We start from the raw sequence: 12,733 nt of genomic DNA, 5'->3' as shown, positions 1-12,733 counted from the left end.
CACCGCGGAGAATGCCCTACCCTGGGGCCGTGGGACACCGCGGAGAATGCCCTACCCTGGGGCCGTGGGACACCGCGGAGAATGCCCTACCCTGGGGCCGTGGGACACCACGGAGAATGCCCTACCCTGGGACACCGCGGAGAATGCCCTACCCTGGGGCCGTGGGACACCGCGGAGAATGCCCTACCCTGGGGCCGTGGGACACCGCGGAGAATGCCCTACCCTGGGGCCGTGGGACACCGCGGAGAATGCCCTACCCTGGGGCCGTGGGACACCGCGGAGAATGCCCTACCCTGGGGCCGTGGGACACCGCAGAGAATGCCCTACCCTGGGGCCGTGGGACACCGCGGAGAATGCCCTACCCTGGGGCCGTGGGACACCGCGGAGAATGCCCTACCCTGGGGCCGTGGGACACCGCGGAGAATGCCCTACCCTGGGGCCGTGGGACACCGCGGAGAATGCCCTACCCTGGGGCCGTGGGACACCGCGGAGAATGCCCTACCCTGGGGCCGTGGGATCTTTTACGTCTCATCCAAAAGATGGCACCTCCAACAGGGCATCACCCACTGCACTGGGAGTGTCAGCCTGGATTTTATGCTCAAGTCTCAAAAGGGGTGATTGATGCACTCCGCAGGGGGCAGAGGAGTTAATCAGGAGAGTATCTTCAGTTAACCCTTCTCAACATACGCTGTTCTTCTGGTCATAGCACACCGGACCTGTAATTGGATTGCCTGTCACTTCTTTAAAAGTCCTCTTGTTGCAGTAGATTCGAATACTTTTTGATACAACTGAGTGTCTCGCTAGGCCAATTCAGAGGGCAGTTAATAGTCAACCATGTTGGTGTGGGTCTGGAGTCACATATAGGCCCAGACCGGGTAAGGACAGCAGGTTTCCTTCCCTAAAGGGCATGAGGGAACCAGTATGATTTGGACAGGTTGGGTGATTGGGCAGAAGCATGGCAGATGCAGTATAATGTGGATAAATGCGAGGTTATCCACTTTGGTGGCAAAAACAGGAAGGCAAATTATTATCTGAACGGCAATAGATTGGGAGAAGGGGAAGTGCAACGAGACCTGGGTGTCCTTGTGCACCAGTCGCTGAAGGTAAGCATGCAGGTGCAGCAGGCGGTTAAGAAGGCAAATGGTATGTTGGTCTTCGTAGCGAGGGGGTTTGAGTACAGGAACAAGGATGTCTTGCTGCAGTTGTACAGGGCCTTGGTGAGACCACACCTTGAGTATTGTGTGCAGTTTTGGTCACCTTATCTGAGGGAAGGATGTTCTTGCCATGGAGGGAGTGCAGCGAAGATTCACCAGACTGATACCTGGGATGGCAGGAATGACGTATGAGGAGAGATTGGGTCGATTGGGCTTATACTCGCTGGAGTTTAGAAGAATGAGAGGGGATCTCATTGAAACTTATAAAATTCTAACAGGACTGGACAGACTGGATGCAGGAAGGATGTTCCCGATGGCCGGGGAGTCCAGAACCAGGGGTCACAGTCTAAGGATAAGGGGTAAGCCATTTAGGACTGAGATGAGGAGGAATTTCTTCACCCAGAGAGTGGTGAACCTGTGGAATTCTCTACCACAGAAGGCAGTAGAGGCCAATTCATTAAATATATTCAAGAAGGAGTTGGATATATTTCTTAAGGCTAAAGGGATCAAGGGGTATGGGGAGAAAGCAGGGACCGGGTACTGAATTTGGATTATCAGCCATGATCTCATTGAATGGTGGAGCAGGCTCGAGGGGCCGAATGGCCTACTCCTGCTCCTATCTTCTATGTTTTATGACAATCCGACAGCTTCATGGTCACTTTTACTGAAACCAGCTTTAAAAAAAAAAAAAAAATTCAAAATCCTGGAACTCCCAACCTTAACAACACTGTGGGAGCACCTCCACCACACGGACTGCAGCGGTTCAAGAAGGCGGCTCACCACCACCTTCTCGAGGACAACTAGGGATGGGCAATAAAATGTCCGCCTTGCCGATGCCGCCCACATCCCGAGAATGAATAAAAAACAGCCAGAAAAATTTAAAGCGACACAGATTAAAACTGAGAACCAAGAAATGGCTTCCTTTACTTAAAAAGATTCCAAGTGTACACAATCCATAGATCTACCGTCAAAGCCTGTTTTGTTAGGAGACTTTCAGACTCCACTCAATCAAACGATGAGAGCAGAAGTGAATTAAAAATAGATCATGAACCTCGTTGAAAGCAACTTAAGCAATTCCTCATCTCAAGATTCAAGTTATGGATGCAGGATCTGGATGTGGTCCTACCAGCCTCCGCTTTGTTGGATCAAATGGCCTTTTCCAATTCTTGACTGTTCTTGCGTTAAGATAAGTTCTCCTTACCCGCCTGAGTGATCAATGAGTTGCCTCCTGGTGGCTCAGTTGGCGCAGATGCTGCCCAGTGGGGAACTGAGCCTCCTGTCACAGCTCCATCTAGAGGTACCTGAACCTCATGCTCTGCAGTGCATGACGACCTGTATTTCCTTACTCTCCTCTCTCGCCATTCTCCCAGCCAATGTTCCCTCTCATTTCAAAGAAATGGCAGACCAATTAAATACATACTTTGGCTCTGTCTTCACAAAGGAGGACACAAATAACCTCCCAGAGATGTCGGGGAACATAGGGTCTGATGAAGGGGAGGAACTGAAAGAAATCAGTATTTGTAAGGAAATGGTGTTAGGGAAATTGATGGGACTGAAGGCCGATAAATCCCCAGGGCCTGATAATCTACATCCTAGGGTACTTAAGGAAGTGGCCCTAGAAATAGTAGATGCATTGCTGATCATCTTCCAACATTCGATGGAATCTGGAACAGTTCCCATGGATTGGATGGTAGCTAATGTTGCCCCACTATTCAAAACCGGTGGTAGGGAGAAAACGGGGAATTACAGACCGGTAAGCCTGACATCGGTAGTGGGGAAAATGCTAGAGTCCATTATATAAGATGTAACAGCAGAGCACTTGGAAAACAGTGACAGGATCGGACAAAGTCAACATGGATTTATAAAAGGTAAATCGTACTGGAATTTTTTGAGGATGTAACTGGTAAAATAGATAAGGGAGAACCAGTGGATGTGGTATATTTGGACTTTCAGAAGGCTTTCGATAAGGTCCCGCATAAGAGGTTAGCGTGTAAAGTTAAGGCACATGGGATTGGGGGCAAGGTATTGACTTGGATAGAAAACTGGTTGGCAGACAGAAAGCAAAGAGTTGGAATAAACGGGTCTTTTTCCGAGTGGCAGGCAGTGACTAGTGGGGTACCGCAGGGATCGGTCCTAGGACCCCAGCTATTCACAATATATATTCATGATCTGGACGAGGGAACTAGATGTAATATCTCCAAATTTGCAGACGACACAAAGCTGGGTGGGCGTGTGTACTGTGAGGAGGATGCCGAGAAACTCCAGTATGATTTGGACAGGTTGGGTGATTGGGCAGATGCATGACAGATGCAATATAACGTGGATAAATGAGAGGTTATCCACTTTGGTGGCAAAAACAGGAAGGCAAATTATTATCTGAATGGCAATAGATTGGGCGAAGGGGAAGTGCAACAAGACCTGGGTGTCCTTGCGCACCAGTCACTGAAGGTAAGCATGCAGGTGCAGCAGGCGGTTAAGAAGGCAAATGGTATGTTGGCCTTCGTAGCGAGAGGATTTGAGTACAAGAACAAGGATGTCTCGCTACAGTTGTACAGGGCCTTGGTGAGACCACACCTTGAGTATTGTGTGCAGTTTTGGTCGCCTTATCTAAGGAAGGATGTTCTTGCCATGGAGGGAGTGCAGCGAAGATTCACCAGGCTGATACCTGGGATGGCAGGAATGACGTATGAGGAGAGATTGGGTCGATTGGGCTTATACTCGCTGGAGTTTAGAAGAATGAGCGGTGATCTCATTGAAACTTATAAAATTCTGACAGGACTGGACAGACTAGATGCAGGAAGGATGTTCCCGATGGTCGGGGAGTCCAGAACCAGGGGTCACAGTCTAAGGATAAGGGGTAAGCCATTTAGGACAGGCATGAGGAGGAATTTCTTCACCCAGACAGTGGTGAACCTGTGAAATTCTCTACCACAGAAGGCAGTAGAGGCCAATTCATTAAATATATTCAAGAAGGAGTTAGATATATTTCTTCAGGCTAAAGGGATCAAGGGATATGGGGAGAAGGCAGGGACAGGGTACTGAATTTGGATGATCAGCCATGATCACATTGAATGGCGGAGCAGGCTCGAGGGGCCGAATGGCCTGCTCCTATCTTCTATGTTTCTATTTTAGGCGTGTGGTCCCTTTAACGGACTGCGCGGCCCATTCAGATTTTTGCGCATGTGCGGTTTCTTCAATGTAAAAGCCCTTGAGCGGCCTGCGCGGGACCTCCAGACCGCTGTGCGGCCGTGCAGCTTAGTGGGAATGTTACTCCCGGCCTCCGATTTTCCCCATTAAACTTGCTGAGCTATTGGGGCGATGAACAAGAGGTTGGGAATTATTTTACCGAATTACAGGAGAATGTAATGTTGTGAGAGAGGTGTTGGGGACAGTCGTGTGTCGCCTTGATTTTTTTTTTGTCTTGTTTCTGGTAACCAGTTTAAAAGAGAGCTTTCACTTTTGTTTTCCGCAGCCCAGATTATAACGTGGAATTCTTCAGGCAGTTTACGCTTGTGATGAATGCTCTGGATAACAGGGGTAAGGAATTCTAGGGCTCTGCTGGTTTCGAGCAAGACTAATGGATGGTTGCTGAATGCAAACAAGGGTAATGGATACTCACTGATTTGGAAGGAAGTGCAGGAAACTTTTTTATCCGGCACCAACGGGACCGGCGTGGTGCCGGTTTATCAAAAAGTCCGGATTACAGAGAGCTATAGTTAAAAGGTACGAGAGCCCCGTACACAGCAACAAATCCAGGCTTCCCTGTTGCTTAGCAACAGCTGCAGGAAGCCCGGCCCCAGACCAAGCGTCCCTGTTGCTTAGCAACAAGTGCAGGAACCCCCGATTACACAGCCAAGAATCAAGAAACGGCCACTAATATGAAGGGAAACTTACCGGAACCTACTCCTGAATTTTGCCGGTTAACCGAGATTTCCGGTTGTACGGGTGCCAGTAAATTGAGAGTTTCCTGTATATGGGATTGACTTTCTCAACTGATCTGATCACACGAATGGTGAATTTATAAACACAGTACATTCACCAGAGCAACAGGAGGAGGCCATTGAGCCGCTCGAGCCTGTTCCGCCATTCAGTTCGATCATGGCTGGTCTGTACCTCCTCTCCATTTACCCGCCTTTGATCCAGGTCCCTTGATCCCCTTACCCAACAAAAATTGATCCATTTCGAGCTTGAAAATGTCAGTTGATCCACAGTCTGTTATGGTAGCGAGATCCAGATTTCCACGACTTGTGTGGAACAAGTGCTTCCTGATGTCACTCCTAAACGGCCTGGCTTTAATTTAAGATTTTAAGATGTGCCTCCTTGTTCTGGATTCCCCCGCTATTGTTTCTCTGTATCTACCCTATCAAATCATAGAACCACACAGCACAGAAGGAGGCCGTTCGGCCCATTGTGCCTGTGCCGGCTCTTTGAAAGAGCTCTCCGGTTAGTCCCACTGCCCCGCGGTTTCCCCATAGCCCTGCAAATTTTTCACTTTATCGTCTTAAACAGCTCGCTCAGATCCCCCTCAACCTTCGAACCGCAACGGGCTACAAGCCAAGTTTATGCAACCCCTCCTTGTGAATAAGGAAAATGATCCTTTCCCTCTCCCTAATCCGGTGATACTGAGGGCAGTCACAGAACCCCCGCTGCCAGCCCTGGATGAGACCAACTGAGCACAAACCAGGATCAAATTTGGCACCTTCCCGATCCTTGTGGCTGAGCGAGTCGCTGCCTTAGCCAGTGAGCCTTCGGGGAAGCACATGTTAATGGTTGTTCGGCTCAGAAATTGCCAGAGTCGAGAGGCTGTTCAGCCGAGCGATTGCATTGCAAGTGGCTCGTGGGGAATGGCGAGCTCAGTGCAGCGGCTTCCTGTTGTGCTTTCAGGCAGCGTGACAATTCCTCACTGAGTCAAAGTTCAGTACGTGACTGGTCCACAAGGTCACCAGCTGGATTCCGGCAGACAGCGATACTTTACAAAACTCGAGCTCGTTGTGTTAAAGGAGCGGGTAACGAGGGAGAAATACTGTCAGTGTAAATCTGTACTGGACAGTAACCGCCCGCTGTGGACAGCAGCACAGAACGGCACAGCTGTCTCTGTACTGGAACAGTTCAGCATTCTAACCCAGGCTAGTTAATCTCTCTCCCAGTCTGTACTGGGACAGTACTCTCTCACATTACAAAAATGATAGTTTTTGAGCGAGTACGTTTTGTTTAGATTGTGTGCATGTTCAGTTGCTGCTTCACGGTCGAGTTTACAGATACCTAATGTCGCTTCTATTCGATCTGTTGTATTTCTTCAGCTGCCCGTAACCACGTGAATAGAATGTGTTTAGCTGCTGACATTCCTCTTATAGAGAGCGGGACTGCAGGATATCTCGGTCAAGTTACTGTCATCAAAAAGGTATCGACCATTACTTGTATTCTGTGACGATTGATTTTTAATTTAATTTAAAAAAACCCGGCATTCGATCTCCCAATTTCCTGGACTCCTCTCCAGAAGGTGCTGACTCTCGCTGGGCACCGGCTGCCCTTCGGTCTCGTGCCCTCAGTGACCATTGTCCACGTGAGCTTTAACCGAGTGTTGGAAGGTGATGGTTGTAATTGCCGAGCCTGATACTGTCCTCACCTCGCAACTACACACCTATACCTGCACCTTCCCAGCAGGTGTCGCTGGATGGTGATTGAGAGTGGGGACCCTGCTATTTAATTTATCTTCTCGCTTTACCCCAAGGAGAAGCCAATTGCAGTTCCCCGAGCACTGTGCTGTTCAAGATCAGCTAACTCAAATGTGAGCATGGTAGTGAAGTGGTTCTGCTCCTGGACGAGCATCCTCAAAGGCACATTCTGGCCCATTCTGTCGGGTTTTTGGTGTCAGCCGTGGCTCAGTGGGCAGCACTCTCGCCTCTGAGTCAGAAGGTCGTGGGTTCAAGTCCCACTCCAGAGACTTGAGCACAAAATCCAGACTGACACTCCAGTGCGGTACTGAGGGAGCGCCGCACTGTCGGAGGTGCCGTCTTTCGGATGAGACGTTAAATCTCAGGTGGATGTAAAAGATCCCATGGCACTATTTCGAAGAAGAGCAGGGGAGTTCTCCCCGGTGTCCTGGTCAATATTTATCCCTCAGTCAACAACAAAAACATTATCTGGTCATTATCACATTGCTGTTTGTGGGAGCTTGCTGTGCGCAGATTGGCTGCCGCGTTTCCCACATTACAACAGTGACTACACTTCAAATAGTACTTCATTGGCTGTAAAGCGCTTTGCGGCGTCTGGTGGTCTTGAAAGGCGCTATAGAAATGTAAGTCTTTCGTTTATTTCTTTATAAGTCCCTCATTGCCCTCATCTGAAAAACACGTCACCTTTGATAAACTTAAAAACGTGCTGAGACATGACTGGCCTCACAGTTAGTACCGTCCTCTCTGAGGATCATATAAGCCCTCCTTTCCTCAATGCTGTCACCCCTCGCACACCGATTTTTTTTTTTCCCCACAAATAACACAGAGGCGGCAGTTTCGGTGAGAGTCTGGGACCTGCCCTGATGCTGTTGAAATTAAAATTTGCTGTTCTTTTCGCAGGGAATAACAGAATGCTATGAGTGCCAGCCCAAACCCACTCAGAAAACATTCCCAGGTTGCACAATCCGAAACACTCCTTCAGAACCAATCCACTGTATCGTATGGGCAAAGTACCTCTTCAAGTAAGGAGCAGAGAAGTGCGCCCGCACCTCCGCCTGCCCGCGCCCCCGCCTGCCCGCACCTCCGCCTGCCCGCGCCCCCGCCTGCCCGCGCCCCCGCCTGCCCGCACCTCCGCCTGCCCGCACCTCCCCCTGCCTGCCTGCGCCCCCTGCCTACCCGCGCCCCTGCCTGCCCCTGCCCCCGCCTGCGCGTGTATGTCTGTTTGTGTCTCAACAGCTAATGTGCAATGGTTGGCAATGTGTGCATCGGGCTTGGTTTTGAGCAGGTTCGCGGATTGGACACCTTGTGCCTGACACAGGACTCGCGGGGGAGGGGGCTGCTTGATTTTTTTTCTAATGCAGTAATGAATTTTATAACTTGCGAGGTGCAGGCACTTTGGACCCACATTCACGCCATGGGTACAGTAGCTTAATGGCTCTGGTCCTAGACTAGCGATCCAGAGGTTGAGAGTTCAAATTGAGTTCAGTACATCTGGTCATTTGTGGGCTGGCACCAGGTAAAATGACCATGAAACCTGTCGGATTGTCGCGGAAACCCATCTAGTTCACTAATGTCCTTCAAGATGGGGAACCTGCCACCCTTACCCGACCTGGCCTACGCGTGACTCTAGTCCCCACACTGCGTGGTTGACTCTCAGTGGCCACAGGGCAACAAGGGGTGGGCAATAAATGGCCTTGCCAGCCCCGCCCACATCCCCAGAACAAATACTTCATAAAAGATGTTCACATTATGGTTTAGTGTGGCCTCAGTGAATGTAGCTATTGGATCTCTACCATAGGAAGGGACCTGATCCATTGGGATTCTGTACAATAAACACATTTGGTCCATTAAGATTTTGGGCAAGTATTAAGATTTTGGTGCAGAAGCAAGCCATTCAGCCCACTTGGGCCTGTACTAACTCCTTCCCCCGAGCTATCTGCTCCCACCCCATCTCCTTGCTATTTTGCTTCTGGTATTTAATTTACTTTTAAATGTTCTGGTTGACACATTTAATAGGGGTGGGTTTGGTCCATTGGGCTGTGTACAGCAGGGGTGGGTTTGGTCCATTAGGCTGTGTACAGTAGGGGTGGGTTTGGTCCATTGGGCTGTGTACAGCAGGGATGGGTTTGGTCCATTAGGCTGTGTACAGTAGGGGTGGGTTTGGTCCATTGGGTTGTGTACAGCAGGGGTGGGTTTGGTCCATTGGGTTGTGTACAGCAGGGGTGGGTTTGGTCCATTGGGTTGTGTACAGCAGGGGTGGGTTTGGTCCATTGGTTGTGTACAGCAGGGGTGGGTTTGGTCCATTGGGTTATATACAGCAGGGGTGGGTTTGGTCCATTGGGTTGTGTGTAGCAGGGGTGGGTTTGGTCCATTGGGTTGTGTGTAGCAGGGGTGGGTTTGGTCCATTGGGTTGTGTGTAGCAGGGGTGGGTTTGGTCCATTGGGTTGTGTGTAGCAGGGGTGGGTTTGGTCCATTGGGTTGTGTACAGCAAGGGTGGGTTTGGTCCATTGGGTTGTGTGTAGCAGGGGTGGGTTTGGTCCATTGGGTTATATACAGCGGGGGTGGGTTTGGTCCATTGGGTTGTGTACAGCAGGGGTGGGTTTGGTCCATTGGGTTGTGTACAGCAGGGGTGGGTTTGGTCCATTGGGTTGTGTGTAGCAGGGGTGGGTTTGGTCCATTGGGTTGTGTACAGTAGGGGTGGGTTTGGTCCATTGGGCTGTGTACAGCAGGGGTGGGTTTGGTCCATCAGGCTGTGTACAGTAGGGGTGGGTTTGGTCCATTGGGTTGTGTACAGCAGGGGTGGGTTTGGTCCATTGGGTTGTGTACAGCAGGGGTGGGTTTGGTCCATTAGGCTGTGTACAGTAGGGGTGGGTTTGGTCCATTGGGTTGTGTACAGCAGGGGTGGGTTTGGTCCATTGGGTTGTGTACAGTAGGGGTGGGTTTGGTCCATTAGGCTGTGTACAATAGGGGTGGGTTTGGTCCATTGGGCTGTGTACAGCAGGGGTGGGTTTGGTCCATTGGTTGTGTACAGCAGGGGTGGGTTTGGTCCATTGGGTTATATACAGCAGGGGTGGGTTTGGGCCATTGGGTTGTGTACAGCAGGGGTGGGTTTGGTCCATTGGGTTGTGCACAGCAGGGGTGGGTTTGGTCCATTGGGTTGTGTACAGCGGGGGTGGGTTTGGTCCATTGGGTTGTGTACAGTAGGGGTGGGTTTGGTCCATTGGGTTGTGTACAGCGGGGGTGGGTTTGGTCCATTGGGTTGTGTACAGTAGGGGTGGGTTTGGTCCATTGGGTTGTGTACAGCGGGGGTGGGTTTGGTCCATTGGGTTGTGTACAGTAGGGGTGGGTTTGGTCCATTGGGTTGTGTACAGCAGGGTGGGTTTGGTCCATTGGGTTGTGTACAGTAGGGGTGGGTTTGGTCCATTGGGTTGTGTACAGCAGGGTGGGTTTGGTCCATTGGGTTGTGTACAGTAGAGGTGGGTCTGGTCCATTGGGTTGTGTACAGCAGGGTGGGTTTGGTCCATTGGGTTGTGTACAGTAGGGGTGGGTTTGGTCCATTGGGTTGTGTACAGCAGGGTGGGTTTGGTCCATTGGGTTGTGTACAGTAGAGGTGGGTCTGGTCCATTGGGTTGTGTACAGCAGGGTGGGTTTGGTCCATTGGGTTGTGTACAGTAGGGGTGGGTCTGGTCCATTGGGTTGTGTACAGCAGGGTGGGTTTGGTCCATTGGGTTGTGTACAGTAGGGGTGGGTTTGGTCCATTGGGTTGTGTACAGTAGGGGTGGGTTTGGTTCATTGGGTTGTGTACAGTAGAGGTGGGTCTGGTCCATTGGGTTGTGTACAGTAGGGGTGGGTTTGGTCCATTGGGTTGTGTACAGTAGGGGTGGGTTTGGTCCATTGGGTTATGTACAGCGGGGGTGGGTTTGGTCCATTGGGTTGTGTACAGTAGGGGTGGGTTTAGGCCATTGGAGTTTTGCACGGGAGGGAGTGTTTTTGGCCTATCGGAGTGCATCTGTCAGGGCAGGAGACCATCCAGCACTAAGTGGAAGAGTGTTAATATTTTCTGTTCTTTTGTAGCCAGTTGTTTGGAGAGGAAGATGCCGACCAGGAAGTATCGCCTGACACGGCCGACCCAGAGGCTGCCTGTAAGTATAAGACCAAACCTCGAGAAATTCCCCTTAATTTGATCTGCAATAAACTAGCATAAAGGGGTGTTAGTCTGGCCAGCAGCAAGTCGCAGGGCACCACCCAGCTGAGTGGTAGAACTGCACCGTGATCCCATTTACAAAGTTGTCGACCTTTCGACAGAGCATAGTTGTGGTGGACATCTGACCCCTGGACATATCCAGTCAACACCAGTCACACATGTAATTAGATCACACAACACTGTTCCTTTCCAAAATTACTTTAAAACAAAATACATACACGGCTGATTTCTCTCCTCGCTGCCGATCAGGAAAGGCTGAATAGACTGGGCCTCCTGAGGGGTGACCTGATAGAGGTCTTTAAAATTATGAAGGCGTTTTATAGGGTAGACTTAGAGAAGATGTTTCCACTTGTGGGGGAGACCAGAACTGGGGGTCAAAAATATAAGACGGTCACTAATAAATCCAATCGGGAATTCAGGAGAAACTCAGAGAGTGGTTGAGGCGAATAGCAGAGATACATTTAAGGGGAAGCTAGATAAACACATGAGGGAGAAAGGAATAGGAGGATATGGTGACGGGGTGAGATGAAGTAGGGTGGGAGGAGGCTCGAGTGGAGCATGAACACCGGCACGGACCAGTTGGGCCGAATGGCCTGTTTCTGTGCTGTAAATTCTCTGTAATGTGGGTTCCCCAAATATCTCTGTGGGGAAAGGCACCATCTGTGTATCTACAGACAGACGCGCGGGCGCGCACACGTGGAGAGTTTCCAGTGGGGATCACCGGATGGCGATCGAAAGCAGGAACCCTGGCTGATTTCCCCACTTCCCGTGCCCCCATTCCCCTGCCCAGTGATGCTCGGTCTGATTGCTGCACCCCACCATCTGGGATCAGATATTCCAACACAGCCTGGGGTGGGAAGCTGAGAGCTTCGGGTCTGTATGACTCGCTGGATGAACTCCTTGAGCTGTCCGTGATTGTGTGTGGGTGTTTTTTTTAATTCTTTCCCTATTATAAGATGTGTAATTTGGAGGACTGTTAAGAGTACAGCCGCACTCTGGATCTCCAGTAGTCTGCACCTCCCGGCATGAAACTAGACTGACAGTTCTATAATGCAAGAAGCTGCCAAAACAAAAAGTGTTCAAAAGCTCAGTACTTGGAAGCATGGTACCAGGGTTGAGGGACTTGAGTTACGTTGGGAGACAAGGGAAGGTTAGAGCAGAGAAGGTGAAGAGGAGATTTGATGGAGGTGTTCAGAATTTTGAAGGGTTTTGATAGAGTAAATAAGGAGAACCTTTCTAGTGGCAGAAGGGTCAGTAACCAGAGAACACAGATTTACAGTGATTCGCAAAAGAACCAGAGGTGAGATGAGGAAATTTTTTTTACGCAGCGAGTTGTTGTGATCTGGAACGCGCTGCCTGAAAGGGCGGTGGAAGCAGATTCAATAGTAACTTTCAAAAGGGAATTGGAGAAATACTTGAAACGGAAAATTTCAAAGAGCCGGCACAGACATGATGGGCCGAATGGCCTCCTTCTTTGCTCTATGATTCTACCCTTTGCTCTCCAGCTGCAGTTCAGCCAGTGTCGATTTGGGGACATGAGGCAAGGTTGATCATCATCAGCGTTGAGGATGGGATATTTCTTGTGTAGATTGAGTAGAATGGGCCTATACTCTCTGGAGTTTAGAAGAATGAGAGGTGATCTCATTGAAGCGTATAAAATTCTTTGTGGGCTTGACAGGGTAGATGCTGAGAGGTTGTTT

At 50.1% G+C, this 12,733-nt stretch overlaps 1 protein-coding gene across 1 annotated transcript in view; it reads left to right on the top strand.

The window, feature by feature from the left end:
- uba2 (ubiquitin-like modifier activating enzyme 2) overlaps nt 1-12,733 on the top strand; it is a 58,566-nt gene that overhangs the window by 9,862 nt on the left and 35,971 nt on the right. The window contains 4 exon segments of the mRNA XM_085991890.1: nt 4,627-4,691; nt 6,455-6,555; nt 7,730-7,851; nt 10,904-10,971. Of these exon segments, the coding sequence (XP_085848016.1) occupies nt 4,627-4,691; nt 6,455-6,555; nt 7,730-7,851; nt 10,904-10,971 (356 nt within the window).

The sequence above is a fragment of the Somniosus microcephalus genome, chromosome 6 (genome assembly GCF_052327205.1).
Source record: "Somniosus microcephalus isolate GS21.2 chromosome 6, FLI_Smic_1.0, whole genome shotgun sequence".
NCBI lineage: Eukaryota > Metazoa > Chordata > Chondrichthyes > Squaliformes > Somniosidae > Somniosus > Somniosus microcephalus.
This window is presented reverse-complemented; position numbering and strand designations above follow the sequence as displayed.